We start from the raw sequence: 16,959 nt of genomic DNA, 5'->3' as shown, positions 1-16,959 counted from the left end.
GCTCCTTCTCTGTGATCATTGATAATGTCTTTCCTGCCTGGCGTTGGTTTGACGTGTACCCATATGCTCCTGCAAATGGACAAAATTTTTGCTTTTATAAAGGTCATCACACTTGCTGATGAACAGTAATCAGGGAAGCTGCTACCAGTTTTTAGTAAATAAATAATGACACAGTGTTATAATAAACAGTGTTACTTTAATTGAAAGGAACGTTGTGTATGGGAAATGAATTACTGCTGTACCATGTGTGAAATAAATAAATAAATAAAATCTATATTATTCATCTGGGTTTGTATTTACATAATTTAAGAGCTGCTAAGGACCAGATTAATTTTATGATGTCCTGATATGTAACACCTTAGAACTGAAACAGGGTCTACTGTCTTTTTCACTTGACTATATGGTTGGATAGTCAGTTTATTTTTTCTTGTAATTTAAGTATTTGTTTTTCAAAGTGAAAGATAAGACTGAAGGTTTTATATACTTATGACTCTGTGGATGTGGGCTGGGAGACATTATGTCCTGGTGAATGTGAATAAGACCAGAGAGAGAGAAAGAACAGCTTTATGCCAGGATGTTGATGTGATGGAAATGTACAAGTACCTGGATGTCCACAATGACTAAATGTTATTGTTATTATAATTATTTCATCATGATTTCAACTGCTGTAACAAAGAAATTTCCCAAATATGGGATAAAGCATTTCTCACCATCACCTGGTTTTGAGGTGCAGGAATAAACAAAAGCAGATTATTTGTTAATCTGCAGGTTGGATTAAAGCCACCTTTGTGTTTGGAGCTTTCTGGATTTGTCTATCTGGCACAGATTCACAGGGAAAAACACAGTAACAAGGATCGATAGCACGATAAATGAAACTTTAAAAACAAACAATGAAGCATTAAGAGCTTTGATGCAGATGGCTTTTATTCACATTATTTTACCCAGTTAGTTTGGTCAGTTTATTTTTGCCAAAGCAGAAAAATGTATTGATTCATTTGCTCGCATGAAACATGCAAAAAGCAGTAACCAGAACTACTATTTAAGAAAACTCACATATTGCAGGCACACATGCATTAATATTCACAAAAATTGGCAAGTAAACACAATGAAGACACATAATACTGTTTTCACTCTGGGATAAATAACTTCATCTAAATTGGGGGACTTTGACAAATATCACAGTGAATAAATTAAGTCACAGTTTTAACAGCAGTTAGTGGGAAGACTTATAAGTGTTAGCTGTATGTTGTTTGGTTTCAGATCTGGAGTCAGGCGTGCTGAGACCACAAGAACCGATCGCACCGCTCGAGCATCGTCTGGATCATGGCCCTGAAAAATAAAATATTTTTTAATAGTTTTTTTAATGACAAAGAAATCTTTAACCTGAGCTGACTTTTTATTCAAGAGAGACGGATACAAAAAAACTCGGTGAATAACTCTGACATAGAAAACAGTATGTTCACCCTGAATAAAAGGAGCTATGTTGTCAAGATTCACCATGGCAACGGGTAAAAAGCAAAGCCTGTATTTTATTCCAGTGGACAGAGCAATGTGAACGTGAAACAAAATGATATATGCAAAATATAATAATGTTCCCTTAAAAGTAAACAGCCCAGCGAGTGAGCTGTCTTGACGGAGGATTGTGCTCTCAGAGTGCTTCTGGTTTAATGACCGTACAAACAAATTTTAACATGAAATGTAGTCAGTATAGAGTCAGTTTGTTTGCAGCCTGCTGTTAAACTGTGAACTACATTTAGTCCCATTTGGGAATCTTAGTCACACAAGATTGTGCTTTGTGTTAAGTAGAAAAATAACAAACTAACAACTAACTTGAAGTTCAGTGTGTGTAAAAGTGCAAACTACTACAGTTACCACTGCTAATTCGCTCGACTACGTGTTTTAATGAACGAGGAAATGAATCAGTGTCAGCAGTTTGTTATGCAAACATGTCGCAGCTTTGTTTCTGAGAACGTTACTTCCTCACATCAGCCAAGAATGGCAGGAGACCTCAAATTTTTACCGTTTTCTGCATCTAACAATACATGAATAGTCTATCCTGTTGTTTTGAGATTATAAATATTTGATAGCCTGACCCACCTTTGCCTCTTCTCAGCGACTCTCAGCACCTCACAGACCAGTTTGGAGTGGGGTGAAAGGGCCAGTTGAACACCACAATCCTCCAGGATGGTCAGAGCTTGGTCAGGCCCAACAGTCCTAGCCAGCATGAGAGTCAGGCTCTCCGGGCTGATCTTTCCTCCGCAGTCTGCTGAGCCGTTGGACGAGTCGCTCCCGTTCACACCTGCGACCTGCTCCGAGTTGACCGTGCTGCTGCACTGCTGAGACAGCTGGATCAAGAGCTTCCACTCGTCCACGGTCTGGGGCCTAACACCTGGCAAATAAAGGAGAGAAGGAACACACGTTAGTTTGTGTTAGTGCTTTTTTAGGTTTACATACGCGGCCATTTTATGCTCTCAATAATAACTAAATGAACCAGCCAAGTAACAGGATACAGAAGTTAGTTCCAAGGAATTAGTCCATGCAAGTGTTAAAGGAACTCCTGAATTTATTCACTCAGACAACCTGTAAAGTCAAACATTTCCAAGGCTGCCCTCTGTCCTCCACCACAGCATTAAAAAAAGGAAAATGCTGCAGCGAGGGAGCTGACAGGGATTAGAAAAAGAGAACATATTTCTCCCGTATTGGCTTTTCTTCATTGGTTCCCTGTTAAATTCTAAATCAAATTTAAAATTCTTCTCCTCACGTTCAAGCTCTGAATAATCAGGCACTATCTGATCTTAAACACCTTATAGTACCGCATAACCCAAACAGAGTACTTTGCTCTCAGACTACGGACTTACTTCTGGTTCTCAGGATATTTAACAGTAGTATGGGAATGCTTGCTCATAGGGGGTTGTTAGTGTTTTCTCTCGATTATCGTAGGGTCTTTACCTTACATTAAAAAAAACTCCTTGAGGTCACAGTTGTTGTGATTTGAAAACAACTGAAATGAATCGACTTGAAAAGTACAATGATACACAGAGTTACTCAGTTTGAATGAGTCGGTCAGTAAAGTCTGTATTTCATAACTCCTGCTCCACAGTTGGAGTTTAAGAAGATTATCGAGACCATCTTTATTACGTGGTAATAATTAATTTAGACGTATTACCCGCTCATCGCACAAGAACAGCTGATCACAGGTTTTGCATTTACTCTAACTGTCCTCACTCTTACTTACTTATTAATGGATAGTTAGACCTAATGAGATTGGTTGGTCGGATACACTGATACATTCACCGATCTTAAATGCAAACAGTCATATTGTGGTGGCAATGAGAAAAATAATGTATACTGTGTACGTATAAACCCCCCCCACATTTTTTAGTTTTAACGAACCTCATTCTGTAACCCCTGACACATTTACTGTAACTAAATTTCCTGCCTGAGAAACGGTGGTTTAAAGACTTCGTCTTACCATCAGATTCATCCAGCAGGGTGATGTCATCCAGCTGACAGATGGCGGTGAAAGCTTCTGTGCGAAGTTGGAGCTCATTGCAGAGGTAGAGGTAGCCCGTCCAGTACCTTCACATACACATTACACAAAGGGTTATACTACATACGTCAGTCCCTTTTTTGTGTTTTTTTAAGGTAGGCAAACTAATTACTAATTATACCCGTGACTTCGACAAGTCTCTAACATCTTCTGCTTTGAGGAAAAGTCTGCAGGAAGGCGAATCAGCAGAGACAGAAGGCGTCCATAGCCCCAAGTGAAACAATGCGAATGCCACCTGCAGCAGGAAACACATGAAGTTAGAGATTATTATTATTGTTCTTTGTTCTCACTTCAGTATCTTACTTAAATAGATTCCAGAGGAAACGGCTTTGTTTAGATCTATGCAGCTATGGTTCTTTACATCATGTTCAGCTAGTCTACTGGGCCTTACAGGTTAAATAATAGTACTTGTAAAAAACAAACAAACATCTGCTTTAGTGACTAAAATTAGTGATACAGGAACACTTGTTTACATGGCTGATAGTTTTTAGTCACATCTACACCGTTACCTTTATTAGTGAGACACGTTCTAAAATGTTCTCTTGTAGTTTTTTGTTTTTTTCTATCATTTAATCATTTAGCAGTTAAAAAACAAACTCTTAAAGAAACTTAATTTCTTTAAGACGTCATCAGGAATAGTTCTCCAGGCTTCGTCGTACATTAAAAGCTCCACTTTGGACGTTAGCTGCCTTTTGTTATGTTCTCTATGAAGATGATCCCACACTGCTTCAGTAATGTTGAGAACTGGGTTCTGGGGAGGCCAATCCATAACTGATACTGTTATTTGTGTGTTTTCTATCCAGGTGCTTTTATTGCATAACCGTGTGTTTGAAAAATGAAACTGTGGCCAATAAGACTTCACAGATTTTATAGAAAAATTCATGTTTCCATCAATCTTGACAAAATCCCTCAACATCTCCCTCTGAAATGCAGACCCAAATTATGACAGAGACTCCACAAATGGCTGTAGACAAATGATTTTCAGTCCAGTTCTTGTGTAATTTGGCATATAACATCCTTTCCCCTCTGTTTCGCTTCCCTAAGAATGGCTTCTTGATGACCCTTCCTTTGAACCCATTTCTGATGAGTCAAACAGCAGATGAATGAACTGAAGAACCAGATAAGATCTCTCAGATCCTGCATGAGGTCTTTGCAGCTAATGTGCAAAGAAAAACTTCAGAAAGCTCAAGAACTATTGCTCAAGAGCATTAAAAAAAAAACCAAGAAAGTCTGGCTACTTGGAAGCAAAATAAAAAGAAATGAGGGGTGGGGTGACTTTTGCACACCACTGCATCACAGTATGCTGAAATAATTTAAGATCAAAATACAGATAAACTAGTGACTAACTTAATCAATTAAAAAAGCCTAATATTATTACTTTGTATAATATTAAAAATATTTTGAGGGTTTTTGCACAAAATATTTGTAGAAATTTTAACTGTCAAAAAACTTACACACAACCTTCCATTATCTTTGTGGCATCATTGAGCCAGTTCCTGTATCATAACGGCACATGGAAATGTAAGGCTGGGCTCATAAACAATCTCACTCTGCCAGTTGACGGATAAAGACAAAAATGTGCCAACTTACCTTGGCTGTCCATCAGGGGTCAGGGTATCACAGCACTGTGGAGCATCATGGGTAAGTGCCAGCTCCAGCCAATCCTGTCTCAGTGTTTCTGGATCAAGAAGGGACTGTAAAAATGACAACCTAAAAAAACAGAAGAAATAAGTGTGAAATTCTGCAACAAAACAAGCTTGGTGTTTTAATTTATTTAACAAAAAGGTTAAGCTGAAGACGTACCTGTGCTCCTCAGTTTGTGATTGTACCAGATTATCCAGATATGCCAGGAAATGGCTTTTCTGAGCCATGGTCATTACATCAGCAGGAGTTATGGTAGGATAGAACTGGGAAAAGGAGCGTACAGCCGCCTCACCGTGCTTCTCATACAGTCTGGATAATAACATAGCAAACTTATCTCACAAGGTCTAACACCGCTTTTCTATTTCTGTAGTTTAAAATCTCAATACAAGACTTTGTGTTTCTTTTTAAAGGTCAAACATTAAAGAAGGGAACTTTAATGATGTGATATATCAAAAAAAGGATGCTGACCTGTGAAAGTGAGCAAGGAGATGAGCTGGACTCCAGGGCTGCAGCTCTCTCAGACTTCTCAAAGATTTCTGCAAATCGCCTCTCTGAAAAACTTCCACCACCTTGCTAGACTGGGTGAGCTCTACAGATACAAGCATGATATTTGATGAAGATGAAACCACCAAGAATCAATGAGATTTAAAAATACAATGAGCAATATATGTACATCATTATTTTATCAAAATTCTGACTATTTTTTAGTCTTTTGTTATATAGGATTATTGCAGAGTACATGCATTTAATTTCCTAACCGAAATTAAACGTATTCACCTTTATTTTCTGCATATTTTTTGTTCTGTTTGAATGTTTTAATTTTAAAATTAAAACATTGTCTGTTTGTCAATTTGTGAACTCAAAACACACATACATATAAGTTTTCAATAATAGTTTTCGATAATTGTCTGACCTAGCATGGCCTCAGTGAAGGAGCTCATTATCTCGGGCTGCTCCTGATGGCACAGCAGACACATTCTTCTCACGCGCTCTTGGTCCAGCAGAAAAAAGTAGCGCCTCAGGAAAACTGTGCACCCCAGCTCTTGTTCGTTCTGGTTTCTGAAGCAGCTCAGTTCTGTGTACAGTGTGGCCAGCTCAGAGAGATGAGCCAGCAGATCTGACGGTATGGGTTTAGGGGGCACCACGCGGACTGGCTCAGCAGGACTCCCATTTGAAGCACCGTTTTTCGTTGAGTCTAACATCAGCTGGTTCTCACGCTGTCCCTCTTCTTCCTCAGGATTAGGCGTTTCGTTCTTCTCTGTAACATCTGTCGGTTCCTCTGATGAAGAGGTAGGCTCCTCTCGTTGATCTGAGCAGGTGCTTAAATAATCCGTATCCCATCTCTCCTCTCCTGCTCCATCCATACTGGAATCACCTGCAGCAGCTGACTTGAGCTCCACAGACCCAAGTATTCGCTCCAGAACTGGCAACCACTCCATCAGAGCTTCTCTCAGGGAGGCTGGGTCTAGTAGCACCAAAGGATCTTGTATCTGGGAGCTGATGTTGGAAACATTGTAATTATTTAATAGAAGTTACTGGGTCTTGCATTGGGGAAATTAACAAAATGCAGTACTTACATAGCTTGCTCTGTTGCTGACTGAAGTTCCTGCATTTCAGCCTCAGCGTTAGATATTTCATCACCAACCCTGTGACACGTACATGTCAAAGTAAAAAAGAAAAAAGTTTGGATTGATCTCTTTTTTATAGCTACTTCTAAAACAACACAAATTGCTCTAAGCACTCTAAAACAGGTGCAACAGCACTTACTCATTCTCCATTTCCTCTGAGTACAAATTTGTGGTGGCTGATATTTCAGTCGGTCCGCCCTCTCTGAATTCAGGTCTCTGCCAGAGCTCAGAGTTCATCTGGAGAGTGTTGATCTTCTCTGTTGTCTTCTTAACGAAACTAGAAACACTGACGACAAGGAAGTGAACAATAAATACGTTTTGTTGCACCGTATAGCAAAACAACAAGAGGAAGAGAAAGCGGTACAAATAGAAAGTTGAACTGACTCAGAAGGATGAAAAATGCGAGACCTTAAAATTAAACACACCACATGTGCCTCAGTATGAATAATAAAACACAGATGTGGGTCTTCAGCGGAAAGGGGAAGTAAGGCATATGAATGCACAGCTGCACTTGAGTGAAAGTTTCAATTCTCAGAAGAAGAAAGTGTTAAAATATAGCTCAAAGCCGCATGAGCTGCGGTGAGAGGCACATTTGTAGTTAAAGCTTCTTTGTTTCTCATTCACCTGTCTTTAACGGCCTGCAGCGCGATGCGGGGGGGTTTGGGACGGAACGAGAGCGGGAGGTGAAACTGCAGGCCTTGGTCAGATCGTTCGGCCTCCGTGCGCTCACTGGTCTGCGGATCTGAGTAGAGGTGGGGGCGAGATTCGGAGGAAAAACACAGATGGATGGAGTACCAGAGAGATGAGAGAGACAGTGGACATAATGCAAGCAGATGGAGCAAACGTGGCAGAGACTAATGAAGAGAGAACATAAATCAAATGCTGCACGATACAAAAAAATTAACCAAAACAGTGATGTATGTGAGTGATACGATGGAAAAAGATAAGAAACTTGGTATTAACAGTGGGACAAAGTGAAGATTAAATTTGTAAAGCAGGTCAATAATCACAGTGATTGCTCAGCACTCACAGCAAATCCAACAATGCAGCAGCAGAGAAACATTTTTTATCAAATGATTTTATTTTATTTTTAAATTCAAGTCAGAAACTGTAATAGAAAAAAAACACAGTTGTTATTAAAAACATGTATGATCATTACAACAGAGAGGCAAAGAGTCAAATTATTAGCAGTTATGTTACATAGATCCTGTGGAACGCTCCCATATCCAATTAGTTAGGTTATTCTCTTGAAAGGTTTTTTTCTCCCTCTTTCTTGGGTTTTAGTAGAGCGTTAAACTGAAAATAATTTTACTCTCTCTTAACGCTGAAATCAGAAGGGTTAGAAAATAAATTTGATCCTGAAACATAAATCATATATAAAAAGAAAGAGAGAAAACACAAAGAGATGGAATCAGGATAAGAGTCAAAGAATGAGTGATGAAAGAAAGAAGAAAAGTAAGTTAGATTTCTACTTTGCTGTGATCACGGTTTCAGTATTAGTGAGCCTAGTTTTGATGAATTTAATCTGTTCTGATCATTTTTAGAAAGAGTTACTTCGACTTAAGCCTGCTCTCTACAGAAAAATGCTGTGTCTGCTAATATTTACTAAATTCTGGCTGCGGTTGTCAACTTTTCACCCCTGAGAATTTTCAGTTTTTGCAGATTATACTAAATATGAAGGTTATGCAATGGCAAAAGTGTTATTTTATCACCAGTATTAGAAGGCTCTTTGTATAGATCACTTAAGACTGTCTCTTACCGTGATCGACCTGATCCTCATCCTGCACAAAGCTGAATTCTTTGAGCCGCTCCTCCTCTGACACAGACTGATTAAGCAGGGAACTCGTCTCCTCATCTGACTGGCTTCCCCTGCGGCTGATCACTCGATAGATTCCACAGTCCAGGACGTTGAAACTCTCCTTAAAAACCACATATTTAATATCACTACACTTCCTTTATTACATAGAATAACTGAGAACTACTGAAGAAATAGAGAAAAATATTAGTTCTTACATGTGAGGAGATACTGCTCCTCCGGCTGCTGGAGGCTGAGTCAAGAGGCTCCAGTTTTGTAATGACATCTTCCAGCTGCCCGATCAGCTCCAGATGTGTGCTGGAACTGAGCTGAGACTTCAGGTGCTCGAGGCGGTCAATGGGAATTGATTTCCTGGCCTGAATTAAATAAAAATTCATTCCTACTAAGATTTTGATAAACAAAGTAAAAAAAAACAAGTACTTAAACTTTAATCTGCAGCATACAAACATCTGAAAGTTGTCAAGAAAACTGACTAATGCATCGTTGCCACTGTGATTTTTATTTTAGAGGTGTGGACCAGAAGTCAAACGACTGCCTTTCTAGTTTAAAAGTCTGAATTACATTTCCACACAGTAGTATGTAGTAAATATATATCTAACGTAGAAGGAGCATGATGGAAAATAGCATTTGATGAACTTAAAATTCAATTTGATTCAATTAAATGGCACCAAATGACAAGAAGCGTTGTCTCAGTGCATCACATGAAGTCCCGCAGAAGTCTGAGCCAGTGCTTTTATAGCTGAGAACTGTTAAGGAAAGCTTAACGGTAAACACAAGGATTCTCTCTGTTTTTCCCTTCCTTCTATCAATCCCTCCATGTTGGGGTCATGAGGGCAGCAGTCTAAGCAGAAACTCCCTGACTTCCCTCTCCCTGCCACCTGCTTCAGATTGTCCCAAGAAAACGAAATGTCCCTTAACTAACCCTACTTCCAGCTCCTCTTTTTCATTAGCACCTACTCAACTCGACTGTACTTGATTTTTAGAGTTAGTTATTAGGTGATTGTACTGGTACTAGGGACATTTTTAGCGCCTACTTGGGCGGGGTTTCAAGCGAACTGAATCAAGCCAAAAATGTAACATGAACACATCGCATGCCACTGATTGGCCTGGGACCGACATGAAGGAATGAGTCACAACAGCGGCTCCTTCACAAGAATCAAACCTGACATTTTTCAACCGAAGCAAGAGGGAAATGGTAACACAACGCCCACCGCCTTCTCTGGGACTCTTCTTTTACCCTCAGTGTGACAAAAAGTCAGAGACCAAGCAGCAGGTATACCATCGCCTCCAATGTTGCATTGTGTCACAAACAAAATGTCACCCAGATTGAGCTGGTACTTCATTGTAATGGAAAATGACTGAAACTGAGCAGAATCTAGCCAAGTTGAACTTAGCAGAGCCAACTAGGCGCTAATGGAAAAGCACCTTTAGTATGGCAGTAGTAGCGATCTTACCCTGCTGGTAGTGATTGCATGTTGGAACATACAGCAGACAGAAGCAGCCAGAGGCCAGGACTCCCTGCGCAGCAGGCGCTCAACACATCGCTCTGCAGATAACAAGGAGATGTGGGACAGACGCCCGCTTCCATGGAGACAGAAGAGCTCACTGCGATAGACCGCCACATCAAGCAAATCTTCAAAAAACAGAAAACAGACTGAGAATAATTTACACTCAATTATATCAGAACAACAAAGCTCTGCATGATCATCGTTCACCTTCATGATTTTTGTCTATCAAGATTAAAAACAAACATGATGTTATTGCAGTAAAATAATAAAATGATTACATTTTGAGGGAATATGGCAAAGTTTGTGTTCATGAAATAAAAGGTTGGTGGTATTCTGGGAAAAAAGAAGGTAGAAACACACCTTTAACTTCAGTCCAGAGGAGCAGCTGTCCATTCTGAGGTGTGAAGATATAAATGGCAGAATCAGTCCAGGTCAGCAGGTTTTGGTCCCTATACACAAAAACAAAGTGTACCGTTAGTCAAGCGACAGGCTGATCTGCATATGGATTTTTTTTAAAACAATTTGACATGTCAGATGAAATGAAAATATCTCGAATACTGTAACATGATATGATAAATTATGCTTATTACCCAAAATAAAGCAGCTTAGGGAAGGCGATAGACTGTGGAGTCTTCTGCACTGGATTGTAATTTGGCTCATTTCTGCGTCAGAGGAAGAAAAAACAGATCACAAGCCTGGCTTTTAAAATAAGCAGGGTCCTACACAGGAGCACACATTACCTAAAGGTGATGAGAGGCAGTGGAGGACACGCCAGAAGCTGTTTGAACTGATGGGTGCTCAGAACCTCGCCGTTAAAACTGGCCTCCCATATTCGAGACCCCGGCCGGGCACAGTACAGCAGTGGGGGCTGACCCATTAATAATCCCCTGTTCTGAGGGAAAAAGCAAGCTCCATACTCCCCGTCACGCTCCTTATTTCCTACACGCCAGAACTTCTCCCTGAAGAGACACACAGAAGCCAAAAATCACATAACAACTGTGAAAGGTCCCCAAACACCATGGAATACAGTTTTTTTATAAACATGAGGAAAAAGTAAAATAAATATTGATTTTATAATATACTATACAGGAAGCTCAACACGGCCAGGCTTTATTGGTGTTGGAGATAACGGGTATTACAACAGGGATTATTGTTTGTTTGTTTGTTAATTTATTTTGATCATGTAAACAATATACAGATACATTTAGCAACGAAAAGAAGAGAGAAAAAAATACTAAACAAAATAAAGTTTACACATTTCAATATTGCTTCTGTTCTGATTCAGCTTTCATTCTTATTTCTACTTCAGGCTCTGTGTGCTAACGTAAAACATGGTTTTCAATGCGTTATTTGACTCTTCTTCTGCAGAAATTAACCAAATCGGTGCAGCGAACTGCACAAGTGATAAGATCTATAAATATGATGGAAATGGAATAGTAAATGGTAATGCTGATCCAGGAAATAAGGCAAGGAGAGCAAGGCTGCAAAAAGAAATAAAAAATCAATAATAAGTTAATATTAAATATTTTTTTTATTACTTTGAATCATTTTACCAGTAAGTGCACTGTTGGTGCTGCCATTTATTTCTAATGTGACAGCTGCTCATTCAATCACTGGAACAATGTGGGCCACATCACTCACACTGCTGTAACTTTACAGTTGGGCTTCCTTTGGTGCTACAGGTAAACTACAGCTCAGGGTGGCTGTCTAAAGTGTATTCCTTCTGCATAGTATAACACTTGCAACATACTGTTAATGAAAGAATCAGAATGTGTCACGGATGATTTCAAACTGAAACTCACAGCATAGCACGCTGGACATTTAACCTGCTTTGGACCATATTTTCAGCATAAGTTACTATGGCGATCTAGCCAAGTTAAAAATGTGGCACCTATGACACAAACAACTCGCCAACGTATTAATCCTGGTTGTAGCACTGCTTTTGTGCACAGAAGAATCAGTTGTAGTTTATGTTTAAAAAAATACAAACTTAATATTTTAAGAATAAGAGAAGAATCTGTGATAAAAACTAATATGTCCATGATTATGGATCCAACCTCTTACTACTGGACCATTAGTGACAACATTTACCTAAATGGAAGCATGAGTGTGAGCTCTCTGTGAGTCTCTCCCAAGAGAGAGAATATGAAAGACACAAGACAGATGGAACAAAAGTGGTACTCACTTCTCTGTGTCGCAGAGATAGCAGCGGGTGAGGGAAGACACAAGCAGTCGTCCATCTTGGTACCCAAGCTGAACCACTTTAGAGTCCACAGTGGTGACAGTCTGGACAGGGAATATAACAAACGCTGACCCCTAAAGACAGAAAAAAATACATATATCATGAATTTGACATATAATAAATGTAGCATGCAGAGGCAACATTGCTGTTGTCAGCCAGAACCCCCCCACCCCCAAAATAATAATAATAAAAAAAAAAAACAAAACGTGACAAACAACACAAGCACAGTCAGAAAACTAATCACCATAAGAGCTAGCAGCTCTTATAGTTGCATATTTAACCACTAAACTCGAGCGTACTTTTAATTAGTGCCAAGCTTTCAATGTTAATCAGCAGTCACTACCTTTCCCATTTTGGAGGATCCTGCACGGAGAAAGGACACCTTGCCTCCAGAGTCGCCGACAAAAACTTTCAGCGCGCTTGTATCCCAGCAGAGTGCAGTAACTGTCTGACCTCTGTGCTCCCAGGACACACTGACTCTCTCTGGACGAACCCGCCGCTCCAACTGCAGCTCCCACACCACCACCAGACCCTGACTGGATGTGTATCACACACAGTGAACAATACGGGAACCACAGCCAAACACAGAGATGAAGTAGGAAAGAAAAAGACTGCAGCTTGTTTAAAAGTACTTTTTGTAGTTACCCACAACAGAATTTAACTACAACTTTAACCACCAGGGGGCAGCATTCTACAAGTGGGTGTGTTAACACACATTTTAAACCAAGGAGGGGTACAAAACATTTTCTTTACTTTCTTGAATAAACGCTAACCTTGTTGCAACCGCAATAAAGTCTTCATCATGAGGGCAGCATGCCACCTGAGCAATGGATCCCTCCTGGGAGAAACACGCACATTGAGTGATGGGTCAGTGGACAAATGCAAAGAAAACTAACACCGCATTACTGTTTATGTTTAACTCTACCACTCATTAACAGAAGAGCAGCACAGGCTCACAGTCACTTATTACCTTGTGAGTGAGGATGAGCCGTTGTTTCCAGCCCTCCCTCTGAATCAGGTGCACCCCTCCTGCTGATGTTCCTAATGCGAGCCACTTCCTCGACACTGCCAAACAGGTACACTACAGCACAGTGTAACACAGAATTAATGTCAAGCATAATTTTATTCTTGCTTTTCTAATTTTCTTCCACTACAGCTGAAAGAAATTAAATCCATACAGTGTATTTTTTAAATACGTCCTACTAACTTTAAAGCCAGGATTCTCAAAGTGCGGTTCATGTGGCAATGGTGGCCCCCGTTAGTAACCCTTTATGTGGCCTGATGGTAGTTTATTTCATCCAGATCACTAATGGTTAAAATATAAACACCACCAAAACGACAAATACCAAAATAAACAAGATTCTTAAATGACACATTACACCCACTAATTTGTTTTTGTTTCAAGTCCTTCTTTAAAGATATTTAGGAATATGAGATGCCTACTTGAATATAAATAGAAAACTGGCTAGAATTACTACCTTTAGCCTGCCGGAGTCCAAACGCAGAGCAGAGAGAAGTGGATCGAGGCAGTCGAACTCTGCCAGGACATAATTGTGGTTCTCTGGAACAACTGGTATCGGAGGCATCTTCACTGGTGCTCCAACACAGCTAAAGGACAAAGAGTGAGTCAGATAAGTATGAAAGAAAATAGGAGAGAGTTCATACCATGGCCCTCGGCCGTGTGGCTTCACATGACTTTCAGCAGCGTACCTACCCTCTTTAATTGACCAGTCATGACTCCACTCTACATTACCGCCGGCCTGAAAAACCTCCTCTTTAAAACAGTTAGTTTGGTGCACAGAGCACTTTTTAAATTATTTCATTCTAATTCAGTTAAAATACTGAAGCTTTTAGTTATTACGCAACATATAAGTAAACCTCAATGTTAGGGTGTTTTTTGAGTTAAAAATATCTTTATCTTTACCATTTTTTGTTATTAAAGCCTTTTATTCTGGAGACCTTTTGATGGGACAGCAAGAAGGTGAGAACCAGCACTCCAGTCTGACCTCAGGCCTTCTGTTTGTTGGCATGCTAGTGTAACAGGGGGTGTAACATTAGTGTGAGTTCGTGAATGAATTTGGTGCAACAGTAGTATATTTAACTGCTGAAGGGACTGAAAATGTAGAACTGGCTACATTTTCAGGCCTTAGTGCTGCACAGTGATGACTTGCACTTAATTAACTGACATATTTAAGGATAAAAGCTGTGAGGAGGACGATGATTTTTTTTCTTGCTGGATACATTCAGCCCAAGCTGTTGTTCAAAATGATTCACCTTTCACTTAGTGTTGGATGTTAGCTGTTTCAAAAGTGGTGGTAAATTGTGTAGATTCAAGAGTGGAGGTTTGCACTTTGTTAGAAGTTAAAGTTTTGCAATAAATACGTTAGCTTTAGTTACAGAAAAATGAGCTGCTACTGTGAATAGTTCACCCAAAGGCTGCAGTCACTGGTTACACCAGACACCAGTTTTCATTACTGCACTATACTATACTGTAAATCAGAGCAACAGGGCCTCACAATTGATGGCCTTGTGTAAAATTTGCAATTAGGCTCTGAGATCATTAAACACCACTGATGCGCTGGCTGAAATAATAAATCTTACAAACAATAATTAATACATAATAATAATTCAGTAATAAAATGTAATCCCTCTGATTCTCATTATTCTTAATCAAAACACCGTGATGCTGAAATCATTTAACTTACACAGTGAGCATTTTTTCGCAGCTTTCCTTCCTTGCTAAACTTTATTAATAGCACTGTTCCAGTCTTAGTGAACAAATTACTGCTATACTTTCCCTCTCACTTACTGACACTCTGCAGCAGCTGTGCTGCTTTCAGTCTGCATTAAGTGTTTAAGCTCATATTTATTTAATATTATGGCTCCATCTTCCTTTGCCAGTGAAACCATCTATCTTTGTTACTGTTCATATGCTGCCAACACCAAACCTTTCATATTAACGTGCTTGTAACTACATTATATGCCCAGTTAAACATTTTCCCCCATAATTATGTTTATAAAGTTTTTTTTAAAGAGAAGGCTCAAACTGCTAAACTAGTGCTTGCCATTACTGAAGCAATGAGACAAAACCCTACATTTGCACTTGGTTCACTGTATAAAGCAGAATATAAAAAGTAATCCATGTACTTCAGTCCAAACATGTGGCATCTGTCCTTAATTGTCCATTTTTAAATCAACATTATAATGAATCCCTAGAAGTTCAATGGCCTCTCCATTTCTGCTAATAAAGATAAATATTGGTATATAAATAATGGTATATATAAATATATAGCATAAAAAAGTAATACCTTTTTCATACCTTTATTGTATGTTAAAATAAACTGTCTTTTGTCTTGTGAATAAAATAAATAAACAAAAATAACCCTGATTATAGTAAACCAAAAATAAATAGTGATGACATTTTATTTATTCCATAGTTTTTTTTGTAAGTACCAAAACACTTTGGGCATGAAACAAACATTCTCCGTCTGAAATACATCAGAATCGAGTCAGATGCTGATGTGTCAAAAATTGATCTGGTCGTAGACTGTCGCACGGGTAGACTAACGCCCAGTTCATGTTGGTGTAGCTGTATCTAACTGTGGGACTGACAAACTTCAAATGTCATCAGAGCAGTAACAATATACGGGAAAAACAGGAACAAAGATAGCGCGTTTATTAACCATTTCGGTATTATGAACAGGCAGTAGTGTCGTCCCCTATCTATATTTGTTCAATGCCGTTGCTGCAGAGGATTCATGCATGTCACGATCATAATTTAAAATCGAAAGCGTTTTCTCTTTTGGCCCAAAACAATGCTAAATGTGACAACGCGCGCAGACACATAATAATATCCATTTAAAGACTAAAACATTCGCAGTGTTTACTTCCTCGTTAGTGGGTCCTGAAAAGCAGCGCCCACCGTCACGAGTTAATCTAACACCAGTTAATCTGAAACACCGGTCCAAAAATCACTGAAGCTAACATTTGCGTCAAAACACACCGGAACCACGCGGAAATACTTGAAAGTATAACATTTATTTAAAACATTTCACTGTCACAGTTTATTACAGTTAACACAAATCTAACCAGCCCGCTCCTCCCACTTTGTTTTCAATAACAAGTTAGCAAGCATGCTAGCTTAAACGCTGCCATGTCCATTGGACCCAATGTTCGTAAATTAAACTCACCAGATATATCGAGCGACTCTCCCGGCTGTAACACCACACTTACAAGGCTTTCTTACATCCCAGATTTATTGCGTCTTTGTTCCGCTGCGCTGGAGAAAGTCTCGGTCAGCAGACCCGTGACAGCCTCACTCACTCAGCTGATGAGGGCACTTCCTGAAAGCAGCGCGTGGGCTTCCTCTGAGTTTTAGATCAACTGAAAGCGTCTGCATTTATTACCCAAATCAGTTGCGCATTTACAAAGGCTACACATATACAGCTCTGGATACTGCAGCAAACGATCCCTCTGAGGTAAAGATGAAACAACTCATCACATTATTAGAAAAAAACAAAACAAGCTGCAGTGCAGAGATTTGAATGAAATACTGAAATCTGCACAGGCAG

The 16,959-nt window shown here is 39.4% G+C and overlaps 1 protein-coding gene across 1 annotated transcript; it reads right to left on the bottom strand.

Moving 5' to 3' along the window:
• Positions 1 to 906: 906 nt before the first annotated feature.
• Positions 907 to 16,735, bottom strand: hps5 (HPS5 biogenesis of lysosomal organelles complex 2 subunit 2). Its single transcript, XM_005470608.4, has 23 exons — positions 16,579 to 16,735; positions 13,867 to 13,996; positions 13,359 to 13,469; positions 13,162 to 13,226; positions 12,732 to 12,924; positions 12,332 to 12,462; positions 10,887 to 11,105; positions 10,737 to 10,808; positions 10,507 to 10,595; positions 10,093 to 10,271; positions 8,836 to 8,994; positions 8,582 to 8,741; positions 7,447 to 7,564; positions 6,962 to 7,108; positions 6,772 to 6,840; positions 6,108 to 6,691; positions 5,663 to 5,783; positions 5,354 to 5,503; positions 5,141 to 5,260; positions 3,672 to 3,785; positions 3,473 to 3,579; positions 2,098 to 2,389; positions 907 to 1,329 (listed from the first exon to the last, which is right to left on the bottom strand). Exons 2-23 carry the CDS (start codon positions 13,972 to 13,974, stop codon positions 1,269 to 1,271), a joined length of 3,369 nt encoding a protein of 1,122 aa, XP_005470665.1. The 5' UTR covers positions 13,975 to 13,996; positions 16,579 to 16,735; the 3' UTR covers positions 907 to 1,268.
• Positions 16,736 to 16,959: the final 224 nt, after the last annotated feature.

The sequence above is a fragment of the Oreochromis niloticus genome, linkage group LG7 (genome assembly GCF_001858045.2).
Source record: "Oreochromis niloticus isolate F11D_XX linkage group LG7, O_niloticus_UMD_NMBU, whole genome shotgun sequence".
Classification (NCBI taxonomy): Eukaryota; Metazoa; Chordata; class Actinopteri; order Cichliformes; family Cichlidae; genus Oreochromis; species Oreochromis niloticus.
This window is presented reverse-complemented; position numbering and strand designations above follow the sequence as displayed.